The sequence below is a fragment of the Peromyscus californicus genome, unplaced genomic scaffold, assembly GCF_007827085.1.
Source record: "Peromyscus californicus insignis strain IS unplaced genomic scaffold, ASM782708v3 Scaffold_5__1_contigs__length_169319896, whole genome shotgun sequence".
Taxonomy (NCBI): Eukaryota; Metazoa; Chordata; class Mammalia; order Rodentia; family Cricetidae; genus Peromyscus; species Peromyscus californicus.
The window spans coordinates 64,837,398-64,853,138 of NW_026294573.1; the positions used below are offsets into that span (position 1 = coordinate 64,837,398).

The window sequence follows — 15,741 nt, forward strand, 5'->3', positions numbered from 1 at the left end:
AGGATGTGCAGTCTCTGTTGTGCGCTTAGAAGTGCCATGGTCACTTTCTGTGCCTAAATTCCTTTTCTGGGCTCAGGAAGCTGGCAGGACAACAGACGCAGACTTGCGCTGATTTATCTGTCTTGATACCACTTCAAAGAGTCCCACACTGCACACCATGGTTCCTGCCAGGGTCCAGAAGGGCCTCGAATGAATTTCTGGTCTTATCTCCTTGGAAACAAAATGTATAGGGAGCTCATTATTTCTGAACTGCCTGACCAAGAGAGAAATAAGGAATTTTATAATTACAATGGATTTTCACATAAAAACATTCTTGGTAGAATGACTTTGGGGTTGACTCGTCTTTCACATACCTTTCAGAGATAAGGTGTTAAAAGGGAAGGTGAAAGAATTTGAACTATTAGACAGATGTATTACAAGGTTCTGTTTCACAGTTCAGCTACTATAATCATCATTTAGTCCCCTTTGGCCTGATCCACCTCCTAGGGTTTGCTCTGGTAGGCTCTTAGAAGTGAGGGATAGCCACAATCAGTCAGGAGAATTCCCTTTTTGAGTGTGAGTGTGTGTGTGTGTGTGTGTGTGTGTGTGTGTGTGTGTGTGTGTGTGTGTGTGTTTGAGATAGGTTTTCTCTGTTTAACTGCCTTTGTTGTTCTGGAACTCACTTTGTAGACCAGGCTGGCATCGAACTCACAGAGATCTGCCTGCCTCTGCCTCCTGGGTGCTGGGATTAATAGCTGACACCACTGTATTCCTTGCTGGGATTTTAATGATGTCAAATGTTATTCTGGCTTATTCCCTTTGCCTCCTTTGTACACATACAGGGAGAAGCTTTCTAAGCTGGCCTGTTTCTGAAGCTCAGCAGAGTTGGACACCTAATTCGTGCATTCTGGTGAGGGCAGAGATAACATAGACTTCTTGGTACACAGAGTTGCGCAAAAGACATTTGTGGGATTGAACCATATTTCCAGCTTTTAGTCATTTGATTTTGCATATTCCATACACATGCTTTGCATTGAAATTTGATGGGTAGTGGTGGGGATGGAAATTCTTCCTGATACCTTTCTCTTAGCTATCTGGTTACTTAGAATTCTGCCAGTCTCTTAGGTGTCTGCAAAGTACCTTTTTGAAATAAAAATAGTTAAGTTAAACTACAACTTCAGCCCCTTGAAATAATATATTTTAAACTCTAGAGGCCTCAAGATTTGAGGAGGCTCTCAGGATTGTGCAATTACAGGTCCAGTGATGGGCAGAGAAGGAAGTTAGGGAGTGTATGTGTGGTGATATGATTTCCTTTACCCAGAAGATGCAAAGGAGTACAGATAAGGTAGAAACTGGGTAGTATTTCTCTATAGTATAGTAGACAGAACTGACTATGTAAGAGATGAAACTCACCCAATTTCTACAATATTAGCCAACTCCACATCTCCAAACTCTAAACACAGCATATGAAAAGGCAGAGCACTGGAAACCCTGTCACCCCCTCTCCCCAGTGGGGAGAACTGCACTGGTGATCAAGTTCTGCTGAGTTACACTTCCATGAACATCAATTATTCGCACACACAAAAAGGAATCAAGGCTCTGGACTCCAGAGGCCCAGTGTGGAACTTAGAACTGGAATGTGTTCTTTGCTTTATGTGCATCTTCACGGCTCTCCAGGAGGGGTGTGTGTGGTTCCAATTCCCACCCGTGCTTTCCTGGCCTGTCTAATGCTATAGGTCCTTCTGGAAGCCAGGTAGCTCCCATTTCTTCACAAAGCCTTCTCAGATGACCTTCCCCAAGGCAGACCGCATCATACTTCCCCAAGGGCCCTCAGAGAGAAAACTCTTTCTCTATTCCAATGTGAGGCAAGGAATGAGAAGAAACTGTTTTTTTTTTTTTTTTTTTTTTTTTTTTTTTTTTTTGGTTTTTCGAGACAGGGTTTCTCTGTGTAGCTTTGCGCCTTTCCTGGAACTCACTTGGTAGTCCAGGCTGGCCTCGAACTCACAGAGATCCGCCTGGCTCTGCCTCCCGAGTGCTGGGATTAAAGGCGTGCGCCACCACCGCCCGGCTGAAGAAACTGTTTTTATCTAAAAGAGCATCATAAGTGTCTAGAATCACTCAGAGTTTGGCCCTTTTCTTGGGATCCTAGGAGCCCTATTTTGTGGTCATTCTTGCTTCTTAAAGAAAAAGGCAGCCAATAAGTTTTAGAGAGTGTAAGTTTAGAGCTTGCAAAAATGTATTTAGTATGCTTATCTCATTCGGTTCTCAAACCAAGTCTGAGATGGAGGTTGCTGCCCCATTTTACTAGTAGGAAGGGAAGACTCAGAAAGGTTTTGTGATTTGACCAGAGAACTATTCACATATGCTTTACCCTATTGGCTGGGTAGTGGCTCAGAACTCTTGAATATTTTATCTGAGATAAGCTGGAACTTTTAAAGAGAACTTGACTAAAAAGTACGTAAAATGAACAAACAAACTGTTATAGAAATAAGAACAGTGTAAGATGTGTAAATTAATGAAAAAGCAGGCTGACTGAGGCCCGACTGTATCTACCATCCTCCTTATCCCCGCCGCTAGGACCTGGCCACCACATTTCTTGACTTCAATAGTCTTAACTTTCCCCACTCCGCTACTTCAAGAAGGGAAGGGCTGGGGCAAGAACAATACAGTGGTGACCTACAGGAACTGGGTAGGTACCGTGTACAAAGGCACTACTGTAATCTTTAAAATACTATATTTACTCCTTTCAGCAACTCTGGAAGGTTATGAAGCCATCCATCTACAGTTTTTAAAGGCAGGAGAGCTGCCATGATTTGCCTAAGGTTCTTCAGGCAGTGTAGCCAAGCATGCTGGTTCTACAGCCTGCTCTGATCACTGTGCTAGGCTCTGGAATGCGTAGGAATGGCCCTATTAGGCAGCATCGGCGTTAAAGGATAGAAGGCAAGAGGCCTCCTGAGAGGACTGAGCCTTGATCTCCTATTATTAATTTTTGGAGCAGCTGTTCAACTCTCTTGTCTCCTTCTCCTATTACACTGCTCTCTCTCTCTCTCTCTCTCTCTCTCTCTCTCTCTCTCTCTCTCTCTCTCATCATCATCATCATCACTCTCGGGCAGATCTTTCTTTGTAAGAAGTTTTTTCATGCCAGGGGGCACACCCAGGTCAGTACCTCTGTGATCCCACCTAGAAGGTGCCATACATGAACCCTCTAATAAGGCACCCATCTTCTGAGCTACTTCTTAACACTTGAGATGGCAGCCAGCAGCTGTCCCTAAAATTTAAGATTTTGTAGCAAGAGAAGGGCTCTTAGCAAAAATGAACTCATATGAGCTTTCACTTTTGTACTGAGCGCTAACCTGGGCACACTGCACATAGCTTCTCATTTAACCCTCACTAGAGTCAATTCTGTGGGCGGGGTTGGTTATGTATCAATGAAGAACCAGATGCTGTGGATTTGGAAACGGGTCTTCCAACGGAGGTGCCTTTCCCCTTACAAAGCTGGCTGAGAACTGAGGCAGGAGAATCTGTCTCTCCTTTTACAGATCCTAACAAGCCCTGGACACAATCCTGCCCTTTCTCGTCTATAGTCTGCCTCCGGGCTCTACAGCTGCCATAAAACTGCCACTCTAGCACCACACAGACACAGAGGGGCACAGAACATGAGGGGGTGTTTGCAAGAGCCATTTCATGGTGAGGAAGGATTTATTAGGGCAAGTGTAGAGTTCCTCATTTTCCCAGGACTTTCAGTACCTGTCTATTTCAGGGACACCAGACTCATTCACATCATTCCTGCCGGGTATGCTAGGGAGGGCACTGGCCTGGGAATTCTGTCTTGGAGCCAGGAAAAGGCAGGAGCAAGTGTGAGTGAATTTTCTCAAGGTCCCCATTTCCTGATTATCTAGACTCTTAAAATAAGTCCATGCCTGGATGCTTGCTATGGCCTGGAACAGTGGCAAGCAGGGATATTTACTGCCTTGCTCTAACTATTTTAAGTGTCGCTGATGCTCTGGTGTCTTTATATTTATGGATGTGTACTCCAGTCTGAAGAACTGCTGTACTTCTTCCCATGGCTTCCCCATAAATACCCTCTGAAAAAGGAAAAGATATTTTGTTTTACACGATATGGCTGTTGAGCTTCATGTGGTCCCTATGCGTCTCTATTCTCCACTTCAGATTTTACCTTAAAAAAAAGATGAAAGTAAATAAACACTGGCTGTGAACAGCCACAAACCACTGGCCTTTCTTCTTCATAGCAAAGCATATTCTCCTTGTGGACAACATGTTAGAAAACAAAATATGTCATCCCTGTGACATGAAATCTCAGCCTCTCAATATAAATGAGGAAACGGACGCCCACTGCTCTTTGAAGAGGGTCAGGGTAAATGTCTTCTTGCATTAGCTTTCCTCATCAAGGATGCTGGTCCTGCCCTCCAGCCTGCCTTGCCCTTCCTCTGCATCACTTTCCCTGACACCTACCGGGTGGGTCCCCATTGTGAATTAATGTCTGCCTGACCTTTGCCCTTCAGGACTTGTTCTCACAGCTGTCTTTGGAGAGGAAGCGGCGATGATCTTAGTCTTCCAAAGGGTCGTGTTGAAAACTGGTTTCCCAACAGATGTGGCCGAGGACACTCACTGATGTCACAGTGTACATTTCCTTAGAAAGGGCGTTAGGAAGTGCCGATGCAGCCTACATCGGGAATCAGGAAGTGCGCTTTCATGCATGAGGGTGGAAGTGTGTGGGGCGGATGAAAAAGCTGCAATCAGAATAGAGCTGGGAGATGGAAGTGACTCAAGAGGACTCTCAAGTCAAGGCTCTGCTTTAAACTGTTTTAAACTGCTGGCGACTGGCTATGCAGTGTCTTTTCTCTCTAGGATACGGAAGCAAGCTGAGAGTCATGATGCAGACATGGGATATCTCTAGTAATACTAAGTGTCCTATCAGTGACTTAGAGCAGACTTGGCAAACTATGGCTTTGATCCTTGCCTTGGAAAAGACAGTTTTACTATTATGGGATACAACTATACCCACTACTTCGCTTGCTGCATAGGGCAGTAAAATTACTTTATGATTGCGCAGTAGAGTAGGGGCAACAGGGGCAGGTACAATGCACAGTGCCTTAAACAGTTCCTATTTATTCCCTTACAGAAAACGTTTGCCCGGCCTTGGTGTAGAGCAGGTCCTTAGGGGGTGAGTGGTAAGTGTTCACTCCAGGCTGGGGACACTCAAAGGAGACTTCATAGAGGCCATGAGCTGAGTCTCAAAGACCTGTAGGATTTAGCCTGAGGTCAAGAGAGGGTCTTTCAGACAAAGAAGTTACAGAAAGCTTAAGACAATGGCAAAGATCAGGGAGAAATTGAACAGAAATGGAATTATTGTATGAGACAAGACCAGGATGGGAGGACACCTGCAGAGTTAGATCTGAACAGCAAAGAAGTGGTATGCTAAGTTAGACTATTCTAAATGGTGACACATTCCATTTCCCAACTCTAGGCATGTAGTAAGGAATAGAGAAGTGACTTTGGGAAGCCATTTGACCTAGAGAATAATTTATTTAAAAGTACTGATACTTAGCTCTACCCCCCCAGAGATTCTAGCTTAATTGGTCTTTGTTGGACTAGTTTTAAATTTCCCAGGTGGTTCTATCATCCATTTGGGCCCCTCTTACTAGAGGGAGGACATGGTTAGACACGTGCCTGTTGAAGCTTCAGACCAGGTAGGTGAGCAGGTGCCCAACACATGTGAGCCAAATTAAATCAGCAATATTGGCTTGGACCAGAGCCAGCCTGATAAGCCTCTGGTTTACTGGAGTCAGCATGCAGTTGGCCACATGGCTTCCAATAAAAGAAATCACTTCTGCCTGCCTCTGCCTAGTCCTGGAAAAGCTCACGATGCTCAATGCAATATTGAGACAGTTTATAAATTGGACATTTATAGATTTTTTTCTCTGTTGTTTTAATGTGACCATTTACAAGGCCTTACAAAATTTGCCCTCTGCCTTCTTGCCTATCTGGTTGGTTCCCCAACCCCCATCTCCCATCTCTTCTCTCTGCAACTCCGATCCACCCACTCGGGCCTCTTCATTGTTCCTGGAACACATGAGGCATGTCCTGCCTGTACTGGGGATGTATGTAGCATCTCTTCTAGCAGACATGCACAGTGCTCAGTAGTTCATTGCACATGTTCTCTTGGGTCATGTTCTTAAGAAGTCCTCTCTGGCTACCTGATGGTAGCCAGCAACCTCCTTCCCCATACTAAACTTTTTTCTGACATATCCTTCTACTTTGGGGTGTTTAAACATGAACACTGTGAGCTCTGTCGGTAGACTCCAGCTCTGGATCCTGTATGTTCCAGGCTTGGATCACCCACCAGTGTGACATTGTTTATTGGAGTGGCCCAGTTTTAACTCAGTGCCAGGGAAAGAAACATTCACCTTTTAGGAGATTATGGGTCACCACTGTTCTTAACAGAGGTCTGAGGCCAGCTGAGCTTTGCAGTTCTCAGCAGAGAAATGAATGTCCAGAAACTGCAGCCACGTGCAGGTGATCAGTATGGAAACATAACCGTCTGAGCAGAGCCTGTGGGCCTTGGCCCTAGTACCTGATGGGCTCTGAGATACAGAACTGCGCATGGCCTCTATCTAATGCTACTGTGCCAGAGAGCATACTAGTACTGCTGTGAGGCTGTGGTCTGGGCTGGGTGTGTGCTGGAGCCCTGCAGGGGAGAAGGGCTCAGAACACTGCTGATGGACTAGTCACAGCTCTCCCTGCTCGTCGGGCATGAGAAAATGGCTCCTGGGGGACCAGGTCACATGCCTTTAGCAGGGATGCTTGTGAGGTCTGTGGAGTTTAGTTTGTTCACTCACAAAAGAGACTCTCCTTAGAGCAATGGTTCTCAACCTGTGGGGCACAACCCTTTCACAGGGGTCACCTAAAGACACTGAAAAACACAGATTTTACATTATGATTCATAACAGTAGCAAAATTATAGTTATGAAGTAGTGACAAAAATAATTTAATGATTGGGGGTTACCACAGCATGAACTGTATTAAAGGGTCACAGCATTAGGAAGGTTGAGGACTACTGCCTTAAAGAGAGCAGGCTGGCCAAACCTTAAGAGTCAATTCTATGATGCTCCTACTTAGACTGAATCTAAATAAGATATACTGAAAAAAAAAAAGGATATTCAACTCTGTCTCTCTGTCTCTGTCTCTCTCTTGTGTGTGTGTAAATCAGAGGATAGCACTGGATGCATTTCTCAGACAGAGTCTCAGTGAAGCTGGAGCTCACTAATTTGACCATAGTAGCTAGCCAGCAATCCCCACGGATCCACTTTTCTCTCCCCGACCTCCACAGAGGCACACCAGCACACCTGGCTTTATAAAGTGGATGCTGGGTACCCAAACTCAGGTCCTCCTGGTTCCTCAGGAAGCACTTTATTGCCTGAGCCAACTCCACAGCCCTGAACTACTTCTTGTAAGTCATACACAGCTATTTATTGTGTTGCTGGAGTCAGCTAAGGAAAATCCAGGGCTTATAGAACAGGTTTGTTCCTCTTTCCTAATCGGTAGGAGATTTCATTTTTCAGCTTTTCAGGGTCCTAGACTTTAGGAAGAATGCCTAACTCAGTGACAGGGCATGATGACAGTGGAAAGAGTATGACCTCGGAGTGGGCTTTGTGATTCCCATTACAGACCTCAGCATCATAGTTAATACTGTGGAGGCACCAAATCAGTGGCCAACACTTTCTGCATAGGCCAGACCTTAGGCACAAAGACCACAGGGCCTCTGTTCTAAGTGCTCAACTCTGTTCTGTGGCATAGATGCTGCTGAAGACAATGTACAGGTCACTGCATGGATACAACTTATGACAATAAAGTTCTAGTTACAAAATGAATAGTTTCTGGAACTCTGCAATGAACTCCCCTCAAATATGTTTCAGACTTTGGGTCACATAAAGATTTTTTCAATACAACACCCAAGAATAATGCATAATAGAACAAAGACATGAAGCAGACCCTTACCAAGGTCTCAGTTTTCTACTCTCCAGAGACATCAAATGAATGAAATGATAGCCATACACTGGGACAAAATATATGAAAACTATGTATCTAATAACAGACTTTCAAATTATATAAAGATTTTTGAAGATTCAATTCTAAGTGAAGAAAGACCCAACTTTAAAAAAAAATTGATAAAACAATTGAACTGGCATTTTGTCTAAGAAATTGGCATGGTAAATAGGGAAAGCTGCTGAACACTACTGGCTATTAGCAAAATGCAAATGCTAACCACAGAAAGATCCCTACACACCTAGGAGGCTTCCTAAAACCACAACAGCAAGGAGGGCAAGTTTTGCCGAGGATGTGGAGAACCTAGAACGTCATGAAGTGCTGATGGGGATGTGAAATAACAGGTCACTCTGAAAAGCAGTCTGATCATTTACTCAAGTCTTACTCACACACCTGCCATATAATACAGTCACATCACCCCTAGGTGCTTAGTGAAGAGAAATGAAAGCATATGTCCAAAGAGTAATACACGAATTTTTATGCCAGCTGTATTTTTAATAACTAGAAGCTGAAGGGACCATTCTGTCTCTCAATTAGTGAGTGATTAAACAGACTGTAATATACCCACACACAGAGTGCTTGGCAGCAAGAGGAGGAATACTCTAATGACAGATGTGGTAATAGAGAAGAGGATAAATAATTATAAGAGCGAAAGAAGTCCTACCTGGGAAGAAAGGGGTGAGCACGATTGGGAGAGGGAGGGTAGTGTGTGTGTGTGTGTGTGTGTGTGTGTGTGTGTGTGTGTGTGTGTGTGTGTGTACTTCGTATACACGCATGAAACTGTCAAAATAAAAAAGCATCATCAAGTCAAATTCCCAATGGTATTGCTCCCTTTATTTAACACTGTAGACAATGCAATTGCCTACTCTGATTGATAGAAAGCAGATCAGTGGTTAGCTGAGGTGGGAGGGGTAGGAAAGAGCAAGATTGCAAGAAGTGATTGTGAAAGGGTAGAAAAAAAAGAGAAAATCCAGAAAGGCAAGAACACGACAAACAAAAACCGAAGGTAACTTGGGAAATACCATATGTTCAGTCATTGGCCATGGTAGCATTTTCTGTTTTAGACTATATGTGATGTGTTTCATGTCAATCAAATGGTTAGACAAATATAAACATATGTGTCCTGTAAGTCAATAAAAAGAATAGCTGTCATAAATAAACAGATGACATGAATGAGCAATTCCTAAATGAAATTAGAGACTGACAATTTTATTAAATTGCAAAAGGAATAAAAATAAGAACGTACTTATAAATAATGTTTCTTTGTATTTTATACCATTGTGTTCACTATTACAGTTGTAAGTGTAAAAACTACTGATTATAACTCATATAGGATGTGGGACCTTTCTCTCATTTAGTTCTGATGAGCGTATGAGAGGGACATGATTTTTATGGGGGCAAATTTGATAATAAATAGTAAGCCCAAATGGTATGAGGCTTTGACATAATAAATCTACCACCAGGAATGGATCCTAAGTAAATAGGGGTCACATGAGGATATAGAAAAAAATCATTACATTTATTTTTTAAAAAATAGTGAAAAGACTAAAAAGAACACAAAATCCATCAGAGGAGTGACTTAATAAGACACAGCATCTTTTGCCAAAGCATTCATGAAAATGAAATTATAGAAAAGTTTTAGAGACGCAGAAAGATGTTTGTTGGACATCACCAAGTGATTAAAACTATAAAGCCAGTGCGCAGAATATATTTAACTTTAGATAAAATAGATAAAGGATCTACATTGATGTTTAAGACAAAGGTATTAGCACTGATTACCTCAGGGTTGGGTTATTAGATATTTTTTCTTTCTTCATTTTGATTTGATTTCTACTTGTCCTACAATAAAGATAGATTGCTATGATAATTAAAACCCCAACAAAAGTTATTTAAGAACAAAATCAATGATACTGCTCTATAAATGAATACAATTGGCCTTGGTGGTCCTTCTAAAAACATTTCACTCAAAGTTACCAAACAGTTTAGATGCCTTGGGAAGGGCTGCAATATTTCTGCTCTGAAAACAGAGCCTGTAGGGTACTGCTTTAGGGTTGGACTAAAGGCGTCAGTGGCAGAGGACTGGCTCTCCCTTCTAGAGAAGCTGTCATACCCTTGAGGCCTCTGCAGGAAGGACAACTGTCATCAAGTTGCAAAGAAGTAGTGCTTGCGTTGCCCAGGGTAGTGGATCAGGTAGGCTGAATCCTCTGCCAGCACAGACTCCAGGGGCAGTTCCCACACCTAACCCACAGAGTCAAGACTGAAGAGCAATAAGGGACTTACATTTCCACTTTACACTCATGGAAAGTGAGGCCAAGAGGACCCACTCTAGTGCGATTCCATCAGCTGCAGCTGTGGCTTGAAGTGATCTGGATGTCAATGGGTCATATAACTAAAATGGCCATTTCTGGAAATAGATCACTCACTCTCTGGAACTTCAACACTCAATGAGTAAGAGCTAGCTCTGAGACATGGCTTTTAAGACTCTTGAATCTCCCGTCTCCCCTTCCTCTAGTGAAACAGGAGAATCAAAGTCCAGGAACCACTGCTCCTGTACCACAGAGGCACATGGTACCACAGTACGATTGGGTTACAGGCAGTCAGCCACATCCACCAAGAAATACTTGAGTCTAACCACTTGCTGGCTACAACAGGGTTGGCAAATGGCTTTCATCTACAAAATCAAGTGGATCAGGCTTGGATATTAAGGTAGTGCCTGTACTGAGTGACAAAAGGCATCATAATCAGGGATGTTTGGTGTGGGAGGAATGCTTAATAGAATATGTTACCCTTAGAATAAGATCAGTCATTCAGAGTACTGCATGGATTAATCTCAAATATTTCTTTAACTATATCATCCTCTTATAAACCAAAGCTAGGAGTTGGGCAGGTGGCTCAGTGCTTAAGCATGATCACCTCTTTCGATGAAGATCTGAGTTTGATTCTCAGCATCCATGTCTGGTGGATTACAGCTTCCTATATTTCCAGTTCCAAGGGATCTGACCTCATGCATGTGCATATACATACAACCACACACACAATACAAAAATTAAAAATCTCTAAGTATTCATCTTAGTATCCTATCATAGTATATCTGCTTTTTTAAAGCCCAGAATTCAAGATGCTCCTTAATTTGTGCCTTACTGTTTTAATTGCTTAGGAACTCAGTGCAAAACTGCCTTCCTGGGTTTTTTCTTGTAACAGAGGGCCCAGCCAGAGGAGCCAAGGGTGGGAACCTGTCCAGTTGGAAGAAAATGGATGAACAAATCTGAGGGAGTCAATAGCAGGGAAGTTCAAGATGGACAGAGGACATCATAATTGCTGAGTTGAACTCTGGCTGAGTTTTGCTTATCTTCAGGATTTTATTCCAGTCCAGCTGCTCATCATCAGGCTCAAGGCAAAGGAGTTATTTAGTTTTTTTTCTAGAAGGATCCCTAATAAATATCTTGTACATTTCTTCTCAGGATTCATGACACCAATTTTTCTTCTTTCTTTTTAAAACCTGCGTGTCCATTCTCCCACATTTTGCCTATTTGAATCCCATTCATTCTTTACTACACATTTCTATAGTATCTTGGAGACTCTGGTCTGTGGAAACCCCGTTCTCAGAGTCCTGATATTTGACACAATTTCCTAACACTAATTTATCTCCACAGTTGCACACAGAGCTCCCTTAGGTCTACAGTACTGGGACAGCACTGATTTTTGCCCAGGCTGTTAGACTCAGGGACTCTATGAACACTGGTTCACTGTCTCCTTCAAATGGAGCAGTCTGGATGTAGACTGGGATATTAAGGTGTCTTAACTGTTAGATTTAAATACCAGTCTAAGGTAACAAAGCATCATAAACCAGCAATGGAATGCAGCAGCAAGCATAATAAATCCTTATTGCCCATGGCTAAAAGGAGACAAAAATATTATTTCAGAATAAGGGAGAAAGAAATTACAGCTATCATGGAAAGGTATGAGTCGATGAACCTTTCTTGCACATGGAATGGTACCTGAGTGACTCAAAAGAGTTATTCAGCTTAAAGATCAGCAATTACTATGCATTTTGTTAGTTACTGAGCTATAACCAACAACAGGATAACGAGGATTCTAAAACAAAGATGTTTACAATGCACATGTAATTTGGAGTAAGTTTATCATTGGTAAGCCAAGAAACTGAAATTTAAAGCTGTGTGGCTTCCGGTCAGTGGGATATGGAAAAACACAATGCCAAACTTTTCATGCATTTGGAAACATGAAGTGGGAAACAAGGGCCACTTGTTAATTTAATTGATGTCTTACCTTTCCCAAGACCAGAAATAGAGAAGACAGGAGCATTTTCATCTGCTGATAAGGTATAATGACTCCTCATTAATTGCAGATGATAATGGAAATTGAAAGACATCTTTCTGCTCTCTAATTCTAAAGTGACTAAGGCCCTTGGCCACTCTGATAAATAGCTACCAGCGTGATTGCTAAACCTCTGGGTGGAAGAACAGAGGAACTTTAAACTTTGAGCCAAGAGAGTAATTCTAGCTACTGTTATCAACATTCAGGGGCATATAGTGCAAAGAATTTCTCCACTTTATAGGCTTAAAAATAAAAGTGGTTAAAAGCTTTGATTTTTCTTCTTGACCAGTGTTAAGTCCTAGGCCCACAGCCCAATCAAGAGAAAGGCATACAGATTTCCCATATATTTTCTGTTCTCTTCTTATATGCATAGCTCTGTCTTTCCCATGCCTCAGGCCATGATTCCAGAGTGAGGAGCCCAGAACTCAGATGCAGGCAAAAGACTCTGCTACTGGATGGTACCAGTTGTGTAGGCAATAGCTTGGTCCCCAATGCTTGCTAACAGGGAGGTTTAGCCTTGGGAAGTCTGTCTGGGCTGGCTGTAGACTGCACAGAGAGCTGGCCTGGACAAAATTGCTGGCTTCTAGGATGTTAACACTATAGCTTTGTTGTTAAAAGCTGATTCTAGCTGTTTCAGAGTAAGAGGTTAGAGGGTTCATGGTGGGGAGGAGACACAGAAGGGTTCTTCACTGCTACCCCATTCTCAGAGTTCAGTGAGTCCCCCTGAAGGAGAGGGTCTGGGCCATGGCATCAGCCCAAGAGGGGCCATATTGGAATCCAGACAAACTGGAGTCCAGACTGAGAGCCGCACTCACCTCGTGTGGAAAGTCAGCCAAGTTTCCACTGGTGAGTCTGGATTCTGTAGGCAATTTAGTGATTTCCTGTTGGCCACCCCCCACTGCTGCCCCCTCCCACCTGCAGGCAGTCACCCATCCATAAATCCTGTCCAGCCCTGGATTTTTGCCCAATGTTTCAGAGGGTTGGACTCACCAAGGAGAGCTGAATTCCCAGGATCCAGGACCAGCTGTGTTCCCAGAGGAGACATCAGCACTGAAGGAAGGTTCGGTCCAGTGGCTAAGAGCAAGGCCCTGATGTCTTCCAACTGTGTGGGGACTTGGGGGGGATCTGGGAGAAGACAGATGGTAGATCAGGAGGTGAGAGCATACAGACTATGTTACAGGAGAGAGAGAATAGGCATGTACTGCCCTGTATGTATGATAGGCATTGTTGCAGTTGACTTCATTTTTTCCTATAGAGAAGGTATACCTATGAAGGTGAGTCTGAATTTCAAAGTTAATATTTGATGCCTGAAATAACAAGGTCTGTAATAAGAACCAGGCCTGTGAATTTCAGTTTTCACTTTATACCACTTTAAAGCATGCCACCACTGGGTCTTTCTAACAATGTAGATAAATTGAAGCATGTTACAAAGATTTTTTTTAAAGGACAATTTTAGCATTTACTATATGCCAAGTTGCGAGATAAATAGTTTTCAACCAATCTCTTTACTTAACTCATAATATCCGTAGGAATGAGGCAATTTGTAACTGTCTCCACGAATAGAATACTATCCAAGAATTTATTTAAGAGGATTTATACAAGTGCCTTTTTTTCAATGAGAGAATCTAGTGAGCTTGATTTGCTTTGTGGTCTAATTCTTATGCCCAAGTAGGAACCAGATAAAAAGGGCAGGAAGAAATTATTACGGGGTGTCATGCAAAATCTTCTAAGGAGTCAGGGCTGAAGTCTTCAGTGGTGGGTTTGGACAGGCCCCTACCATGTGCTTGGCTTTTTGTTAGTTTGTGTTGGGCATGTCCATAAATACTGACAGTGTCTACTTGAGGAACAACCTTCTCATCTTTCTGCCTTGACTGACAAAGACCATCACAGGGAGAAGACAATGGTAAAATGATGCATCTTCATGAGAAACAGAGTGCACTCAACCCTTTGCAGAGGGAAAACGTACCTGTTTTAGAAACCCATAGTTGGAACTACAGCTGTGCCATTGATTAACCTAGGCTAGCCCTTAGCCTACTGGGCCTTAGCTGCCTCATTATAAAGATCTCTGAGTAAACAGCCACCATGGAAGTGTCTTTATTCCTCTCCTCCTCCTTTATTTACTCATTAAATTTAGCAAAAAGGGAAGGCTAGTCTCATCTGAGAAACAATTTATTCTCCTTGGGCCAAATGTCAGCCCCTGCTTATGTTGCTATAGCTTCTGTGGCAATTCTTGGTGTGAATGTGCCTATTTTATCTCCCCAGTGGAAATGTAAATTCTCCAGGGGCAGAAACCACCTCATTTTTTTTCCCCACTAAAACTCTACCAGTGTCCACTTAACTTGGGTTTAGAGATAACACGCAACAAACATCTGTCCACTGACTGAAAGAATGAATGCCCATATCATTCCATGCTAAGCTTTTAGACTACAAGTTAAGTCATAGGACTTGATGTGAAATTTCAGTTTGATATACAAAACTTCCCCTTTAAAAACTAATTCATGTTATCACTGATAAAAAAAGAAATGCTATTTCCATGTTAACTTTTCTTAATTAAACCAAGACTTCTTATAAGGATCTGAACGATGACTGTTTTCTTCTGGAAGGTTTGATTAAAATGGGGAAGGCATCCTGCTCTTCCACCACATTCAATGGTCATACTCTATTTGGAATGCAGTAAGAATTGGTTCAGAGAAAATACTTCCCCGCTGATGCCACAGTAGCACTCCAAGGCTCCCATCTCTGTTAGCAGAGACAGCAAGAAGGGCTATTAGGGAGAAAAATCCCACCAGTGAGTACTATCACTCAGCATGACCCCAGAATAACAGCTCAGTTGATGAAGCCCGGTGGAAAACAAATGACATCCTTCTTTTCTCTGAGCCAATTTTCTGTGGCTTCCTATGAAGTCTGGAGGTTTATGCAGCCACCAGTGAGAGGAAACCACAGCTGGGCCCCTGAAATCAGAGTGGGCAGGGGTGAGGGTACATCATCAGCTGTGGGTGTGAAAATCGAAGTGTAAAGTTTATTTTCCCCCGCAAAAGTCCACAGTGTATGTTGATGTATACATGTGTGGTATGTAATTATTATTCTCATATTTTGCTTCCCCCTTCCCCTTTAGAGTAACAGCTTTCTCTTGGTGAGAGAGTCAGCATTCGGGCTCTAATTATTGCTCTGTTTTTAAAGGGTAAGGCTCCATCTAGAAACTTCTGTTCTATCTCACCCACCCATCCCCGACTCAGTGGAAAGGAAGCAGAAGGCAGGCAGGCAAAGGGGGCTGTAGCTTCCAAGATGGCCAAGCTCTGTCCTGGGGAACCATCATGGTAGATGGTGGCCCAGGGACTGTTTGTTTGTTTGCCTGCCTGT

At 42.9% G+C, this 15,741-nt stretch overlaps 1 protein-coding gene across 4 annotated transcripts in view; it reads right to left on the reverse strand.

Moving 5' to 3' along the window:
• Adamtsl1 (ADAMTS like 1) overlaps window positions 1-15,741 on the reverse strand; it is a 949,615-nt gene that overhangs the window by 31,003 nt on the left and 902,871 nt on the right. For all 4 annotated transcript variants that reach the window (XM_052717522.1, XM_052717521.1, XM_052717520.1 and 1 more), the window contains one exon: window positions 13,372-13,506. In XM_052717522.1, coding sequence (XP_052573482.1) covers window positions 13,372-13,506 — 135 coding nt within the window. The remainder of the gene's footprint in view (window positions 1-13,371; window positions 13,507-15,741) is intronic.